The sequence below is a fragment of the Mobula birostris genome, chromosome 11 (assembly GCF_030028105.1).
Source record: "Mobula birostris isolate sMobBir1 chromosome 11, sMobBir1.hap1, whole genome shotgun sequence".
NCBI classification, from domain to species: Eukaryota; Metazoa; Chordata; class Chondrichthyes; order Myliobatiformes; family Myliobatidae; genus Mobula; species Mobula birostris.
Genome location: NC_092380.1, coordinates 33,666,198 through 33,684,934, shown reverse-complemented (window position 1 = coordinate 33,684,934; position 18,737 = coordinate 33,666,198). Strand labels below are relative to the sequence as shown.

The following is an 18,737-nucleotide window of genomic DNA, read 5'->3' as shown; positions in this document are numbered from 1 at the left end:
GTTGTTGTGTCACACTTAACCAGATTTTCAGTTGCCCTCATATGTGCTGAGTCATTATCACCTTTGACTTGGCCTACAACAGTGGCATTGTCAGCAAGCTTGAAAGTGGCATTGGAGCTGTGCTTAGCCACACAGTCTTAAGTGTAAAGCGAGTAGAGCAGTGGTCTAAGCACATAGCCTTGTGGTGCAACCGTGCTGATGGAAATTGTATAGGAAATGTTATTACTAATCCAAACTGACAGGGTATGGCAAGTGAAGAAATTGAGGATCCAGTTGCACAAGGAGGTACTGAGGCCAAAGTCTTAAAAATTGATTAGTTTTGTGAGGATGATAGTTTTTAAATGTCCAGCTGTAGTCGATAAAGAACGTCCTGGTGTATGCACCTTTGCTGTCCAGGTGTTCCAGGGTTGCGTGAAGAGCCCATGAAATGTCATCAACTGTGGACCCATGTGGTAGGCAAATTAGAATGGATCCAAGTTGCTTCTCAGGCAGGAATTGATAAGATTCATCACCAAACTCTCAGAACAAGTGCTACTGGATGATTGTCTTTGAGACAGGTTACCACACACTTTCCAACATCATCACTTCAACATCATGAATTCAAAATCCTGAATCTCCTAATTACACTGTAAAAGACTGCAGCAGTTAAGTTTGGGTGATAAATGCCAGCCTGGCAATGACACACTTGTGAGAACTATTAAAAACTGAGGACACACAGAAGCTGATTCTTGCAGCCATTCTCCTCCCAGAAACCAGCAGCAAATTTATTTACCTATAAAACAATGGCATCTAGTCAGCAGCGAGGCATGATTCCTGTCCTCATGACCAGGTTTATATTCATGTCCATGGTGGCACTGAAGTTGGCTTCCATATTTCTTTGTGACATAGAGGCTGCCATTTTGGCTCACACAGCAATCACTTAGCATCAAATTTCTCTAATATCTTCTCTCCTCATTCTCAATAACTCCCCTAGATTATACCCCTCACCAATATGTGGATGTCCACTATTTATTTTCTTCCACAGATCCTGCCTGACCTGATGAGCTCCTATGATTTTTTTGCTCCAGATTTCAGCATGGCTTGTCTCCAAGTAGAGATTTACAGTGACCAACTAACATACTACTTTTCATATCTTCGAGATTCTGGAGGAAACTGCAGCACATGGACGAAACCCACACTGTCACAGAGAGAAAGTGTATCCTGAATTCTGAACAGAAAGTATGAAAGAATTGAGCCTTCGTCAGTGAGCTGTGAGGCGGTAGCTGTTAGTTGCTTCCAATGCCATTCTATGCTGAACATTTCCAACTGAAGATGCCCATTATATTCAAGGCCATTACAAGGACCTCATACCACCAGTCCTGAAACATACTCAAGCACACGTGAAGCTTTGCTGATCAACATTACAGTTTCCTTTGCATTTAATGAGAGAATGGCACTGTAGCGTAGTGGTTAGCACAATGCTTTACAATACCAGCAAAGCGGGTTCAACTCTCGCCATTGTCTGTCAGGAGTTTGTACATTCTCCCCATGACTGCATGGGTTTCCTTTGGGTGCTCTGGTTTCCTCCCACAATCCAATGATGCACCAGTTGGTAGGTTATTTGCTCATTGTAAATTGTCCCAATCAGGTTAATTTGTGCTGAGCAGCACATTTTGAAGGCTATTCCATGCTGTATCTCAATAAATAAACAAACCACAATGTTCAACTTGTGAAAAACTGGCAAAGACCAAATAACCCTTCAAGGAAAGTTTTCAATACCTTGTTGCCAATCGAAAAAGATCATCTACAGTATCAGGATGATTCTGGAACCCTCTAGGTTGTTCTAGAAGATGGAATGTTGGTCCACAAAATGCCTGAAAGAAATCACAAGCAAACATTTTAAAAACATTTCAGTGCTGTAATCATTTGACTCACTGGAGATCCAAGCAAATTTTTGATAAACTATGTTTAATAAAAAAAAACTGCTGACTGGAAATGTATCACAGCATTTCCCAAGTGCATTAGTGGCACCCAAAGGTTCATTTTATTGTCAATGTATGCATGTACAATACAACTCTGATATTCGTCTTCTCCAGATAGCCATGAAATACAGGAAAACCATGGGATCATTGAAAGACTTCAACTCCCTCCCCACATGAAAAGGAAAAAGACACAAAGCTTGCAAACTCCAACCTCCCCTGCACAAGAAAAACAGATCACCCACACCAGAAAACAGCAGCTAGAACGTCATTAACCCCCTAACCCCCAACGCCTTCCTTTGCAGAAATACAGCACCATCAAACCCCTAAACCTCCCTTGCAAAAAAACATATCGCCCACTTGAAACCCCAACTCGCCAATCTGCAACAAGAAAGAAAACTGAAGGAGAGCAACATAAACTAGTAATCACATAAATATTAGAACTTCAAAAATATCCTCCCATCAGTCAAGGAGAGCAGCTGCTTGAACTCATTCATTCCATGAAGAGCAACCGCCATGCCGCCGATCTGCAGCTTTCTGAGTGCCACCAACCAAGCTATCAACTACCACCTACTCGTGGCCTCTGTGGAGAGTGACTGCTGATCTCCTCCATATATGTCTCGATGCTTCATCCTTCCTTGACAGTCACTCACGTCTTATTGTTGTGACAGGATTCTTAACAATTTGGAGGAACAGAGGGATCTTGTGGTCCATGTCCATAGATCCCCTAAAGGTGCAGCGCAAGTTGATAGGGTGGCTAAGAAGGTGTATTGGCCTTCCTTAGTCACGGGATGGAGTTCAAGAGCCGCAAGTTAATGTTGCAGCTCTATAAAACACGTTAGACTTCAGCTTTGGGCACCATATTATAGGAAGGATGTGCGTAGCGGTCACTTGAAAACAAACCAAAACTGCTGAGAGACTGAGTACAGGAGTCGACACCGTATGATGCACTTCCAGAATAACTAAGTTCCAAGTCGAAAAGGATGCTCCATCCTTTATTATGAAACCAAAAGATTAATGATCTCATAACTAAGACAAAGTGTGAATATGTAACTGTGCTCATTTATTTCTTTTTTTTTAATTTTATTTTTATTTGGATAAGGAATTCACAAATATCATGTACTTTTTTCACACATATAACCTTTTCCATTTTTTTATATGTATAAAACTACAATTATTTATACATTCTTAAGTACACGTTGAGATGATATAAAAGGAAAATAAACATTTAAATAGATAATTATGTACTGTGGTAAATCTAACCTATTAGGCTAAGTAATGGAATTAGTTGTTAAGAAAAATGGTAATAATAGTTTCCATATAACCCTTCTGGACAATTTCCACTGGTCCAAAATGTTGTATATAAGCCTATGTATCAACCATTGTAGGTGTTTATATCCTAATTTGTTCATGCTTGCTCCTGCCCGCAGACATAATTATCCAATCCCTATGTACTTATTTACTTAATTTTTTCATTTTTTTATCCCTTTCCCAAATCTTTCCCTTTACTTGTGTTAATTCTCTATTTTCCAAAAGAAAACAAAAAAACACAAACATTTAGACTAGGGGTGCTTACGTTAGCAATATTACTGTGTTGTTGAGGAGAGCAGTATAAATCATTAGAAGAGTCATCTAAAGTCTGCTCGCATTGGGGTTATATATTCAATCCATTTATTTCAGATTTGATAAAATTTTTCTTTTTGAGTTCTCAAGGAGTAAGTCAACTTTTCCATTTTAAATATTTCCAAGATAATTTCATACCAATCTCCTAATGTAGGTGGTATTGGATTTAGCCATTTTCTAGTGATTGATTTCTTACTTGCCGCTAAGAGGGCCTGCAGCAACTTTATATCTTCCTTCTGTTCAAGAAACAATACATGCCCCAAATAGAGCGTCTCAAAGTTCAGAGGTATCTGGGACCTAGGTACCTTAACTAATGTTCTATGAATACCTTCCCAAAATAGACTTAATTTAGGGCAATCCCAAAAAATATGAAAATGATTTGCCTCCTTGGAGCCGCACCTTCTCCAACACATCACATTTGTATCTTTATATTTTTCCTGATATTGGGTCTTGAAGTATCTTATAATATTTTTCCAACAATGTTCTCTCCAAGTCAAAGATTAGTCGAGGACCATTGAAAGCTGCAGGTTTTCCCCCAAGCCTCCTCTGAAAGTACCAACCCCGCTTCTTTCTCCCACTTCTCTTTAATATACAGTGTATTTACATTTTTAGCATGGGAGAGTGCATTATATAATCGAGAAACTGATTTACTAGGTATTGAACTGCAAGCCGAATTCAGAATCTTGAAAAATTCTAATTCTACTGTTGATAGGTCTGTATATCTACAACTCTGGTTAACAGTTTCGTACTTGAAGGTACCTAAAAAAGTCATTATGTTCTAGGCCATGTTTGTCCTGCAAGATTTGGAAACTTTGTAATACTCTTTTACCTATAAATGAGAGGTAGGTTGTAAGACCTTTCTTTATCCATAGCTCAAATCTTTTATCTCCTCTGTTGGGAAGGAATTCAGTATCATATGCACACCATCTAAAGAGTTTTAACATGTTATTAATTCCACATGAATTAACCACCTTCTGCCATACTTTTAATGTAAGATTTATCCAAGCTTAATTTTTTTGTTAATTTTTTCCAACTGGGCCATCAATCCTTTGTCAGCTATTGAGGCCTGAAGAGGAAAACTGTCAACTAATCCAAATTCTATTTCCTTCCATCTAGCCTTATATTCCCTATTACACCAATATAACAGAGGGGTTATCTGTGAGGCATAAAAATAATTTCTCAGGCAAGGAAGAACCATACCTCCTCCTTCCTTCCCTAACTGTAAGGTGTTATATCGAATTCTAGGTTTCTTTCCCTGCCAAATGAAGCGGGAAATCCATTTGTCCCATTCCCTGAATTGATTATCATCAACCTCCACCGGTAAAGTACGGAAAAGATACAATAACCGAGGAAGAATATTCATTTTTATAGTATTTATCCTTGAATTTAAACTTAAAGAGGGGATAAGATTCCATCTATGCATATCTGCTTTTATCTCTGAGATTAATGGCCCATAATTTACCTGTGACAGTGTTGAAAGATCCTTCGGCAGGGTTATTCCTAAATATTTTAATGATTTAGCTTCCCACTTAAAATCATATGTATCTTGCAATTTTTTGGATGGTGTATAATTTAGGGACATAACCTGCATTTTCTTTACATTTATTTTATAACCTGATATTTTCCCAAAGTCATCCAACAGTGTAAACAATCCTATAAATGATTTTTCTGGTTCACTCAGATAGACCAAAACATCATCTGCGAATAACGCCACTTTCTGTTCAATCCCTGCCACCTTGATACCTTTTACGGTTTCGCTCTGTCTTATTAGTTGGGCAAGCGGTTCAATATATAGCGCAAAAAGGAGAGGAGAAATTGGGCATCCCTGTCTAGTGCCTCTCTCTAAGATGAAGGAGTCAGAGAGGTCCCCATTTATCTTAATTCGGGCTGTAGGGCTGTCATATAGAGTCTGAATTACTTTTAATAAACTTTTCTTGAAAGCCGAATCTTCCTAACACTCTGTATAGGAATGTCCAACTAACCGAATCAAAAGCTTTCTCAGCTACAACATGATATTATTTCTGATCCGAATGGTAGATTTCTATTGGTTAGTGGTCTACTATTTAATAAAAAGGTGGTTTTGGTTAATGTTTATGCTCCTAATATGGACTGTCCAGAATTTTATAAATCATTATTCAATCAGTTCCCGAATTTGAATGAGTTTTCATTGATCTGGGGCGGAGATCTTAATACCTGTTTATCTCCAGCTTTGGACCGTTCGGCCCCTCTACCGACTTTACCTAATAAATCTGCAACTTTGATTAATTCATTCCTCTCTGATTCTGGGTCGACGGACATTTGGCGTTTTTTGCATCCTCAGGAAAAAGATTTTTCTTTTTTTTCATATGTTCACCATTCCTAATCAAGAATTGATTATTTCTTTATTGATTCTCGTCTTATTTCTTCAGTGATTAAATGTGATTATGACTCTATAACCATTTCGGATCATGCTCCACTTAAGCTTTCTATTAAAATTCAGGCCAATACACAAAATAATAGACAATGGCGTTTTAATTTGTTGTTGCTTCAGGCCTCGGACTTTGTTAACTTTATGAATGAACAGCTTGATCTTTTTTTTACAATTAACTATACAGAGGATATTTCTGTGAACATTCTTTGGGATACTTTTAAAGCTTATATTCGTGGTCAGATTATCTCGTATTCTGCTGCTTTGAGGAAGAAGCTGAAGCAGGAGGAGTTGGTAATCGTGGACAAGATTAAGGAAATTGATAAGAAATATGTTATAGCTCCTTCTGAGGAGTTATATAAAGAAAGAACTGAACTTCAAATGGAACACAGTTTATTACTTTCGTCCTCGATTGTAAACCAATTAAAGAAAACAAGAAGTGAATTTTATGTACAGTGACAAAATTGGCAAACTGTTGGCTAATCAACTGAAGTCTAATTATGCTAAATCTCAAATTAATCAGATTTATAACCAAAATGACCGACTGATATTTGACCATGTGGGATTAATCAAACTTTCTGTGATTTTTATTCTTCCTTATATCAATCAGAGTCTCCTCGAGATTCTAAATATATGAATGATTTTTTAGATAATCTAGACTTCCCTGAGATTTCACAGGATATGTCTTCTATGTTAGATACTCCCATTACCACGGATGAGATTAAGAATGTTATTTTCTCTATGAATTTGGGGAAAGCTCCTGGCCCTGATGGGTTTACCGTAGAATTTTATAAATGTTTTGCACCTTCATTAATCCCTTGGTTCTGTAGGGTTTTTGAGGCTTCATTAAAACTTGGTAAACTTCCCGAATCTTTCAATAGAGCATCAATCTCTCTAATATTAAAGAAGGATAAAGATCCTGCTCAATGTGCATCTTATAGACCAATATCTTTATTAAATGTTGATTCTAAAGTTTTTTCTAAGTTATTAGCAAATAGATTAGAAAAAGTACTTCCTTTTATTATTTCGGAAGACCAAACGGGTTTTATTAAAGGTCGTTACTCTTTTTATAACATTCGCACACTGTTAAATATTGTTTATACCCCCTCACAAAATGTTCCTGAGTGTGTTATCTCTTTAGATACTGAGAAAGCTTTTGATAGAGTAGAATGGCCTTATTTATTTAAGGTGCTTGAAATGTTTAATTTTAGCTCGAAATTTATATCCTGGATTAAATTGTTATATCATTCTCCTGTGGTCTCGGTCCGTACTAACTCTTTAAGCTCACCTTTTTTCCCTCTTTTTCGAGGTACTCGACAAGGTTGTCCTCTTAGTCCTTTATTATTTGATATTGCATTAGAACCTCTTGCAATTGCCATTCGAGAATCTCCAAATATTACTGGGATAACTCGGGGCTTAAAGTCCCATAAAATATCACTCTATACTGATGACTTACTTTTATATATTTCTAATCCCCAAAAATCCATCCCTGCTGTTTTAGAGCTATTAGCACAATTTGGTCTTTTTTCAGGTTATAAATTAAATCTTAGTAAGAGTGAACTTTTCCCGATTAATAAACAACTTCCCTTATATCATAACTTTCCTTTTAAATTGATTAATAATTATTTTTCATATCTTGGGATTAAAATTACTTGTAAATACAAAGATTTATTTAAGATTAACTTTTTACCCTTAATTGACCATATTATTCAACTTTCATCTAAATGGTTTCCTTTATATTTAACTTTGATTGGTTGTATTAATGCAGTTAAGATGTTTTTTTTGCCAAAATTTTTATATATATTTCAGGCATTACCAATTTTTGTTCCAAAATTTTTTTTTGATAAAGTTGACTCCAAAATTTCTTCATTTATTTGGCAAAATAAAAACCCAAGACTGGGTAAAATACATTTACAGAAAGCTAAGAGAGATGGAGGCTTAGCATTACCTAACTTTAGATTTTATTATTGGGCAATTAATATTCAACATATGAAATTTTGGTTACTTGACCAGGATATACTATCCATTCCTAAAGGGGTAGCATTGGAATTACAATCTGTTCAGGGCTATACACTTGGCTCTATTTTAGGTTCCTCTCTTCCTTTTGATTTGAAACGCCTTAAACAGGTGTCTAACCCGATAGTTAAATATACCTTACGTATTTGGTTTCAATTCAGAAAATTTTTTGATCTTAACCAATTTGGGCTAGCGATTCCTATTTTAGGTAACATATTTTTTCCTCCCTCTTTTACGGATCATGCTTTTCAAATTTGGAAGACTAAGGGTATTTCACGGTTTTTGGATTTATTGTTAGATGGTTCCCTTATGTCTTTTGAACAATTATCTAATAAATATAATTTATCAAGAATACATTTTTTTAGTTATCTACAAGTTAGAAATTTCCTAAGTACTATACTTTCTTCCTTTCCAATGCTTCCTCCTACATATATTTTAGATACTATAATTAACCTTAATCCATGTCAGAAAGGTGCATCGGCTATTATTTATAATATTATTATGAAACTTAGAAAAGCTCCATTTGATAAGATTAGGTCAGATTGGGAACAAGAATTGGGATCTGTTATTTCCGTGGATGACTGGGGGCAGATTTTACAATTAGTCAATACTTCCTCTATCTGTGCTAAACATTCCCTAATTCAATTTAAAGTTGTTCATAGAGCACATATGTCCAAAGATAAATTAGCTCGCTTTTATTCTAATATTAATCCTTTTTCTGATAGATGTCCGGGGCAGATAGCTTCTTTAACTCATATGTTTTGGTCTTGTCCTACTCTGGAAACTTTTTGGAGAGACATTTTTAATATTATTTTCAAGGTATTGAATATAGATATCTCTCCTCACCCTATTACTGCTATCTTTGGACTACCTAAAATTTCCAGTAATCTTTCTCCTTCAGCCCGTAGAATGATTGCATTTGTTACTTTAATGGCGAAAAGATGTATTTTACAACATTGGAAAGAGCTTAATGCTCCAACTACCTTTTTTTGGTTTTCTCAGACGATATTATGCTTGAATTTGGAGAAAATTAGAAGCAATCTTTATGACTCTTCATTTAAATTTGAACAGACCTGGAGATCTTTTATTCAATATTTTCATTTAATGTAATATATACCCTTCTTGTTTTTTTTTACTGTTTTTAATGGAGGTCGGGATTGAGGACGTGATTTTAAGTTTTTTAACTCTGTTTGGTTTCAAGTTAGCCCATTGCTTTGCTTTGTTTTTAGTTAGTTGCACAGTGGGTTTTTTTGGGGGGTTTTTTTTTCCTTTTCTCTATTGATATATATAAAAATTAGCATACTATTATGTTACCTTGGTACATTATGTTTAAATTACATTGTTTGTATTATTTTTTTTGTATTAATATCTCCTGTAATTTTATTATATTCCAACAGTGTATTAGTGCCTATATGGCTTACCTTTTTGTATACTTATTCAATAAAAAGATTTAAAAAGAAAGAAAAGCTTTCTCAGCGTCCAATCCTACTACCATTGTCTCTGTCTCGTTCTTATTAACCTGTTCTAATATGTGCAGAGTTCTCCTTATGTTGTCCTGTGTTTGTCTTTGTTGAATAAATCCAGTCTGGTCTAAGTGGATTAGGCCAGGTAAAAGCTTTTCCAATCTGTGCGCTAATATAGATGTAAAGTTTGTAATCTAAATTAAGAACACTAATTGGCCGATAATTGCCACATTCTAGTTTATCTTTACCCTCTTTAGGAATAACTGAAATAATCGCTTCTCTCCAGGAAGGTGGAGTTTCTCCTCTCTGCAAGATCCAATTAAAGGTTAAGTAGTAATGGGGCTAACTGTGTCTTCAGGGACTTGTACCACTCTGAGGTAAACCCATCAGAACCCGGGGACTTTCCAGCCTTTAACCTAGAGATGGCCACGTTCAGTTCTTTGACAGTTACTGGTTCTAATAAACTTTCATTTTGTAAATCTGTAAATTTAGGTAGATCTAAAAAATTCAATATACTGTCTATATAGGGCTCATTGGGGGCCCGGGGTTGGGAGTACAGCTCTCGATAATATGTTTCAAAACTCTCTTGAATTTTCCCTATTGTACTCTCCACAAGCTTTGTCTTTGGATTCTTTATTTTATGAATTGTATTGTCTGCTTGTTGTTTTCGTAATTTATATGCTAATAATCTAGCTGATTTACCTCCTACTTCATAATTCTTTTGTCTCAGGTAAAGAAAATTTCTTTGAGTTTCCAACGTATAAATATCGTCAATTTCACTTTGCAATTTCCTAATTTCCTGTTTTCGATTTGAATTACTTTTGTTGCTATCTACAACTTGAAGTTGTTTTAATTTTCCTTGAAGGTCTGCTAATTTTTGTGCATTGATTTTTTTCATGTGAGCGGTAATGGAAATAATTTTCCCTCTCAGTACAGCTTTCAATGTATCCCATAAGATCACTAGTGACATTTCTCCCATGTCATTAAGGTCTAGATATTCTTTGATTTCTCCCCTTAATCTCTCCATTACTTTCGGGTTATTGAGTATATGTGAGTTTAGCCTCCATAGTGTTTTCCTCATTTTCCTTTCCAGGATTAGAGGCATAGAGACTGGGCTATGATCCGACAGATCAATTGTTGCAATATTACAGTTTTTTATCCTGAGTCTATCAGTATTAAAGATAAAGAAATAGTCTATCCTTGAATAGGCTGAATGAGGGAAAGAGTAATATGTATAATCTTTACTAGTAGGGTGTAATTCTCTCCAGACATCTATAATTCCCAACTCCTCCATCAATGAATTCACTTTCCGAGTCAGAGGTTTATTCTGAGTAACTATTCTTGAAGAATCTAATATAGGATTTAATCTAATATTAAAATCCCCTCCACAAATTACTACCCCTTGAGAACTGACCATTAGGTCAAAAATGTGTCTATAAAATGACCATTCACAACCTGGAGGAGCATAAACATTCAGCAATGTTATTTCTGTACCTTCTATTCTTCCTGTGATTTTTACGAACCGTCCTTCTTTGTCTCTAGTCTCTGAAATATGTTCATAATTAAGAGTACTTGATATTAAAGTAGCTACCCCTCTTTTGTGACTCAATTTATATGATGAATAAAATACATGCTTAAAGCCCATTCTTTTTAATTTTCCATGTTCAGATTGGCTCATATGTGTTTCCTGGAGGAAAGCTATTTGTGCCCTCTCTTTTTTCAATTTAGACATAATCTTATTTCTTTTAATTGGATTCAAAACCCCATTAACATTATAGGAAATTATTTTTACCAATTCAGTTTGCATTTTTCTCTAGTAGAAAAAAAAACTCTCCTTTTCTAACCAAACAGTAAGCAATCCCTTCTCAACAGTAAACCAAGACATATAACCACACCCTAGACATTTTTGAACATGTAACATTTGAAAATTTTTCCCGACTTCCCACAGTGAGGCCTGAGCACCGACCCGCCTCAGTTCAGAGGGATAACCTCTATCTTCACCCTGTGTTAGAGGGCCCTCAGCAGTCTGAACAATCATACAGAATTTTCTCCTATTTATGGTTCGACCATATTGCTATCATTCAAGTTATTCCACATAGTTTATTTTCAGTTACCAGTTTTCATTTTACCTTTAAGTCCGATTTACTCTTTTCAGTCATTTCTCTTAATTAATCTGTGTTCTCTGTACATTCGCGTCTGAATTATTTGCAGCTTTTCCTTGTAGTTTGACACTCTGGTTCGTGTGGAGCGTCCTCGCCCCACTAACTGCCACGACTTCTGCCGAATCCTCTCCAGTAGCGACTCCGGTTGGGTGATAACTTTAATAGGTAGTCCCCGGTCCGCCAGGTCCAACGTTGTTTCCTCCACCGTAGCGTAAGTTTTTGTCCCTTCGTCGTAAAAGACTCTCAGCCGAGCTGGATACAGGGTCTGGAATCTGATGTTGTTTTCCTTCAGGACTCTCCGTGTTTCCGTATATTCCTTCCGTCTGGCAAGAATCCCCGGTGCGTAGTCGTGGTCTAAACTGATTTTACAGTTGTTCCACATGAAACCTTTCTTTTGCCATGCCCGTTTAAGCACCTCTTCCTTCGTTCTGTAACTGAGAAATCTGACCAGAATCGATCTGGGCTGGGCGCCTGCCAGGCTGTGCCAACGCACGGTGAGCTCTTTCTATCTGTAGGTCTTTTGCAGCCGATATATCAAGGTTCTCTCTAAGCAGCTTCTCCACGAAGGGAATCATCAATCCGGGTTTACCTTCAGTTCCTTCGGGAACTCCGTAAATCCTCACATTTTCCCTTCTTGAGCGGCCTTCTTGATCTATTAGTTTCCACTGGAGCTGGTCTTGCAGCTTCAGCATTTCTGCTATCACCTCCTCTGCGTTTTGTAGCTTCTCTTCAATTCCAACAATCCTCGCTTCGGCTTCATCTATCCGCGAGTTAGTTTTTACTATTTCTCCTTTAATATCTTCCAGCTGTTTACTGTTATCTTGTCGGAACTCGCGAATCTCTCCGAGAATCAAGGACAGAGTCACCGATTCCCCCTCATTATCTCCGTCCTGGCTTGCCGTGGGGGAGCTAGGCCCGTCGCCTTGCTGCGTCTCTTTATGTTTATCAGCCTTCGGAGCGGACTTTTTAATCTTGTTCTTAGACATCATCCTTGCCCCTTTTATTAATATAGTTATGCAATATTAAGTATTTGTCTAAATTCGATTATGGGGCAGTTTACCTTCTTTTTTGTCGAGAGACTTTTTCCTTACGCCACCATTCCCTTGATGACCCGGAAGTCCCGACGCTCATTTATTTCCAGCACACCCCAACCCGGGTGACAAATTACCCATAATAAATGTGCAACACAAAATACGATACAAACAGAGAATAGATACATGGCTCCTACAACGTGGAAGCTTTAGAAAGAGTGCAGAGGAGATTTACCAGGATGCTGTCTGGATTACAGAGCATTTCTTGTGAGGAAAGGTTGAGTGAGCTACGGGTTTTCTCTTTGGAGTGGAGCAGGGTAAGAGCTGTACAAGAGGCATAGCTTGGATGGACAGTCAGTGCCTTTTCTCCCAGGATTTAAATGGGGAATACAAGAGGGCATAATTTTAAGATGATTGGAGGAAAGCGTAGGGGAAATGTCAGAGTTTTTGTTTAAACACAGATGGTAAGTGCATGGAATGCACTGCCAGGAGTAGTGTTAGAAATATATACATCAGGAAGATTTAAAAGACTTAAATAGGCACATGGATAAAAGAAAAATGGGGGGTTTGTGGGAGGGAAGTGTTAGATTGATACTCAAGTAGGTTAAAAGGTCAACACAACACTGTAGACTGAAGGACCATAATGTCTATACTCTTCAAAAAAGGTCTTTTTCAAAAAAGCTTTACAAAAGAATATTCTTACAGTGACTTCTGCTACATCTCAATTAGAAGCCACATTTTCAGGTTGGAAGACCAGCCTCTTGACCCCACAACCTACCTTGTTATGATCCAGCACCCTGTAACTGCAGCACTTTATTCTGCATAGTTGTTTTCTCTTGTACTAGCTCAACAAGTTGATCCACATGAACAGTATGCAGGATATCTTTTTTAAAAAACTGTACCTCAGTACATGGGACAATAATAAAGTAATTTAACAACATATTTTGGACCGAGCAATTCGATGGATCAAGTGAGGAGAACTGATTTTTGATCAGGAGACTTATAAAACAGTCCGACAAAAATGTTTGCATAATTCATCAACTAACCTGCATCATCTCAAGTAGACCTTGTGTGCAGCTCTCTTCACTGCCATATTCATCCACCAATATACTACCCAGATACAGGAAACAGGAGTGTTGGTGGGACTGGTACACGCTCACCATCTGGGGTTAAAAAGATGAAAGAGATGTCGTTATAGGAATTCACAAGATATGACTCTGAATGATTCCAGTTTATTTTGTGATGTGAAGTCACCACCTCACGGAAAAATGTGGCATAAACAGAGCTGGCATTTCAGAAAGGTCTGTCGCATCCGGAATTTTCTGGTTAGCGGGCAATTTCCTTCCACACCGCTCTGACGTATTGGGAAATTGTGTACGAGGCAAGTTACAGCAGTGGTTTGCCATTGCTCTCAACCCAACGCGGATGGAGAGCGTGCAAGGGTGCTGGCTGAAATCGAACTCAGGACCTCTCGCCCCGAAGTCCAGCGCTGATGCCACTATGCCACCAGCCAGCTATTTCAGAAAGGCAAGCTCAAAAAGGTATTGATTGGAAAGCTTTAAGCAGTGCAGAACACAGTTTCGGCTAAGAGAACGTTTCCCCATTCCCATTTGCAAACTGCATCAGTGTTGGCTGCAAGGCAGGGAGGGTGCCTGACACAAAAGAAAGCACCCTCACCTTGACCAACAATTCCCGCTATCAGCCGGGAAAAAAAATCCATACACTTAAAAATTCTTACTATTAAATTCCTGTCCACCACTTCCCAGTGCTCTGCTCCTCTCTAAAGTTCCATTAGCCCACGTCCCACTTTGGTGACTAACTGCTCACTCCAAATTTATCCTTGCAGCAACCATCCATCAAAGAGAGTCATACAGCTTGTAAACAAACCCTTTGGCCCATATCCATGAAGAACATCAAGCACCCACTCACACTCATCCTACTACATCAAGTCCATTTTATTCTCCCCATATTACCAGTAACTCTCAATAGTTTCTATCACTCATCCACATACAAGGGGCAATTTATAGTGGCGAATTTACCTACCCACCCATGTATCTTTGGGATACGGTCCTTATGCATGAATAGAAACTATGTGATCACACAGCAAATATGAAAACATCATACACAGAGCACTGGAGGTCATGATCTAACCTGGTCACCAACACTGAGGCAGTAGCTCTACAAGCTGTGCCACTGTGTACTTAAGGCTACCAAAAGTATGATTTTTATGGTTCTGGTGGCAGCTCGTTTCCCTATGGCTCAATAATTATTTCTTATTCCCAGTTATTCAACCTGCACATTCACAGAACCAAACAGACACATAGGTATGTGAGCACACACGCACCTGAGACACCAGAGGCTGAATCAACATGGCAGATCCTTTACCGACACATCGGATTGCAAAGCGCAGGCAACGACAGCATCGCTCTGCCATCCGATTATCAGCCTGATGCCTGTACAGGGTTTCGGAAATCACTGGCCAGATCTGCAGTGGCAAAGGTGGGAAGAAAATTGATTTTTAAAAATGTCGGTTTTATTAAGAACCAGATGCCCTTAGTTAGCAATCATGAAACCAAATAATATTTCAAGGAAATAAATAGAATGTTTGCATAAGGCAGCCAACTGGCTGAGTCTGTCAGCATTACACACTCCCCAGCATGGTCTGCCTGAGGAATGAAGCTTAAGCTGCACTATTAACTGCTTCTAAATTAGAGACTGGTCTCTCGACATTATTATAACGTCCCAGCAAAAAGTTGGTTACAGGAAAAAGCTGAGCCAGCATTCTGACCATTATAATGTACAAGTCTTTCACATTATCAATGATAAAGTTCAAGTTTGTAAAATGAACTATTGCAGATTGAGGAATTACATGTTTAAATGACTTGGATTAGTTGAAGTGGTCTTCAGTAGGAGTGAGCTGTCAAAAAAAAAAGAAAAAAAAAAATCACAAGGCAGGAGTCTCAGGATTGAGGCCTAGCTTGCCAATTTCCCTTTGGCTATTCCACAGACTTAAGAGTGCTTCTTGACCAGCAGGGTCACAAACATCAGAAAATCAATATGGGGACTGTAAGTCAGGGTGTGGGGTGTTACTTAAGCAAGGCGAGCATGATTCAACTCAGTTACACCAGTTAAGGCAGATTAGCATGTTGGATGCATCATTTCCAAGTTACTTACATCCTGATGAAAAAAAACCCTACCTTATGCTGAGTTACACAAACAAAATGCTAGAGATCAGCAGGTCAGGTAGCATCTATGGAAAGGAATAAAGAGTCGATGTTTTGGGACAAGGTCCTCCATTAGGACTGATGAAGGGTTTCAGCCCAAAACGTTGACTCTTTGTTTCTTTCCATAGCTGCTGCCTGACCTGCTGAATTCCTCCAGCATTTTGTGTGCATTGCTCTGGATTCCTAGCGTCTGCCGAATCTCGTGTACTTTACGCTGAACCTGGTGAAAAGGTAAACCCTATCTGTGTAAATTCTTCATTGTCTTAACTTTAGAAACTGTTTCCCGGTTGTGAATCCCAAATCCTTTTTCAAATTTACACTTTTTTCCCCCCAGGACTTCAGGTCACCTTACCTCCTGGATGACTTTCTGAAAGGGGTGTGGCCTCCCCTCCACCACAGTGGCGTTCGTGTGCCTGTTGGAGTGACATGGCAGAGGATTATCACGGGATTGCCAACAGAAAGTCTGCCGTTTTAAAAAACAAAATTAAGCACTACCACGTTAGATTAGGAAACTAAATCAGAGGAAAACATTTGATTGGATGCTTTACAATAATCTTATAATTATAAAAGAAAGAGCATGCCTCTTACAGTGAATGAGACTATAAAACATAGGAGCAGAATTAGGCCATTTGAGTCTGCTTCACCATTCCATCATAGCTCAACACCATTTTCCTGCCTTCTCCCTACAACCTTTGGTATCCTTACCAATTAAGAATCTGCCAACCTCCTATTTAAACAGATCCAATAACTGGCCTCCACAGCTGTCTGCAATGAATTCCACAGATTCACTGCCCTCTAACTAAAGAAATCCCTCTCGTCTATTCTAAAGAGACATTTTTCTATAATTATGAACTACCTTACCAATGAGGTACATTAGGAACATGGCTGCTGTTTCAACTAATTTGATGCCGTTCCAACACATTTAAAGCAATAATGACAATGATTAAGTCTTTTAGTGAGTGATATTGCTGGGAAGGTGAACCTTTGCCAGTTTAGAACAGGAATGGAGTCCTATGTTCTTTGATCTTTTATAGCAACGCAAGAAAGTCACAACTTCCAGTAAGATGGCAGCGTGTGCAGATGTAGCATTCTTTTTTTTTTGGGGGGGGGGTCAGGGGGGAGAAGAACCAGGAAGTATTTTGCCTTTTTTAAGCAACACACATCAAAGTTGCTGGTGAACGCAGCAGGCCAGGCAGCATCTCTAGGAAGAGGTCAGACGAAGGGTCTCAGCCTGAAACGTCGACTGTACCTCTTCCTAGAGATGCTGCCTGGCCTGCTGCGTTCACCAGCAACTTTGATGTGTGTTGCTTGAATTTCCAGCATCTGCAGAATTCCTGTTGTTTGCCTTTTTTAAAGCATCTTTTCACAACTGCAGCAAATGCTGGACATTAAGAACTTCATGCATTGCAGGACTACCCCATTAGCAAGCGTGGACCATGTTACTACCTGCTACAGGAAGGCATCAGATTCAGTGCACAAAGGTGGTGTGTGCAGTCTAACTGCGGTAATAGTCTCGAATGTTTCTCTTGCAATCACAAGACCCTGTTGGATATTGATAACGTAAAATGCTTTTCCCTTGTTTTTGGGCGAGACAAGGCAGCAGCGGAGCTGTGTGGCCTTGGTCGTAGCAATGACTAGGCCCCAAGCTGTATCCAGCAAAGAAGGTGGTGTGTCACGGTGTCTGTGCTGGATTGGGGGCTGGCCCCTCCTGTCAGTGCCACCCTCCAGTGTTCAATCGGTGTTGAGAACTGCCTGCTCTTGCCGGTAACACCGTGCACCATCAATTTACAGCACATGGGAATTGGGTTATAAGCAGTACTAAGCAAAAGGCTGAGGTGTGTGTATGTGCACAGTACTGTATTTGTCAGCCTGGAATGGAGCCAGCTCAAATCTGGTGGGAGCAAAGAATGTTAGGAATGCAAGAGTGGGGCACCAGGGAGGGGTGTAGGACAAGTGGCAAAGGAGGCGTGCCAGGGCGAGGGGTAGCATGGGTACAGACACACCCAGCCCCGAGACACTAGGTAAGGTCATCTGATTCCAAACAATTAGGTTATTGGTCATTACAGAATGTCTCTCTGGCACTTCCGGCTCCCTCCCTTCCTCCCAACCACGATTCCCCTCTCCCTGCTCCCTTCCCACTCTCAGTCCATAATACAACTCACATCAGAATCAGGTTTATTGTCACTCATATGTCATGAAATCAGTTTTTTGCAGCAGCAGTACACTGCAATATATAAAATTACTACAGAACTGTGCAAAAGTCTTAAGCACACTAGCTATACATGGTTCCTAAGACTTTTGCACAGTAGTCTCATTTTTTTGTGTAACTGTATGTTTACTTGCCATCTATATATGGCTTGTGTTGAGTATGACTGCTGATACTGTGTTTTACACTTTGGCCCCAGAGGAACATTGTTTTGTTTGGTTATATTGATGGTCATTCATGTATTGGTAAATGATCAGAATTAATTGTTAACTTTGCAGCAGCAGCACAATGCAATACACGATAACTATAGAATAACTGAATTATAGCAAGTATAAGTATGCATATTAAATAATTAAGCTAAAAAAAGTAGTGCAAAAATAGAAATAAATTTTAAAACAATAGTGAGATAGTGTGCATGGGTTCCATGTCCATTTAGAAATCGATGGCAGAGGAGAAGAAGCTGTTCCTGAATCGCTGAATGTGCCCCCTCAGGCTTCTGTACCTCCTTCCTGATGGTAACAGTGAGAAGAGACCATGTCCTGGGTGGTGGGATCCTTAATGCTGGACGCTGCCTTCCTGAGGCACCGCTTGTTGAAGATGTCTTGGATACTATGGAGGCTAGTACCCATGATGGAGCTGATGAACTT

The 18,737-nt window shown here is 38.7% G+C and overlaps 1 protein-coding gene across 3 annotated transcripts in view; it reads right to left on the bottom strand.

Annotated features, from left to right (window-relative positions):
- Positions 1-18,737, bottom strand: part of LOC140205014 (transportin-3-like) — a 96,065-nt gene that overhangs the window by 30,670 nt on the left and 46,658 nt on the right. For all 3 annotated transcript variants that reach the window (XR_011887731.1, XR_011887732.1, XM_072272073.1), the window contains exons 16-19: positions 16,237-16,297; positions 15,005-15,145; positions 13,707-13,823; positions 1,759-1,853 (exon numbers count right to left, since the gene is read on the bottom strand). Coding sequence is in view for 1 of the 3 variants with exons in the window: in XM_072272073.1 (XP_072128174.1) it covers positions 1,759-1,853; positions 13,707-13,823; positions 15,005-15,145; positions 16,237-16,297 (414 nt within the window). In the remaining 2 variants the exon portion in view is untranslated. The remainder of the gene's footprint in view (positions 1-1,758; positions 1,854-13,706; positions 13,824-15,004; positions 15,146-16,236; positions 16,298-18,737) is intronic.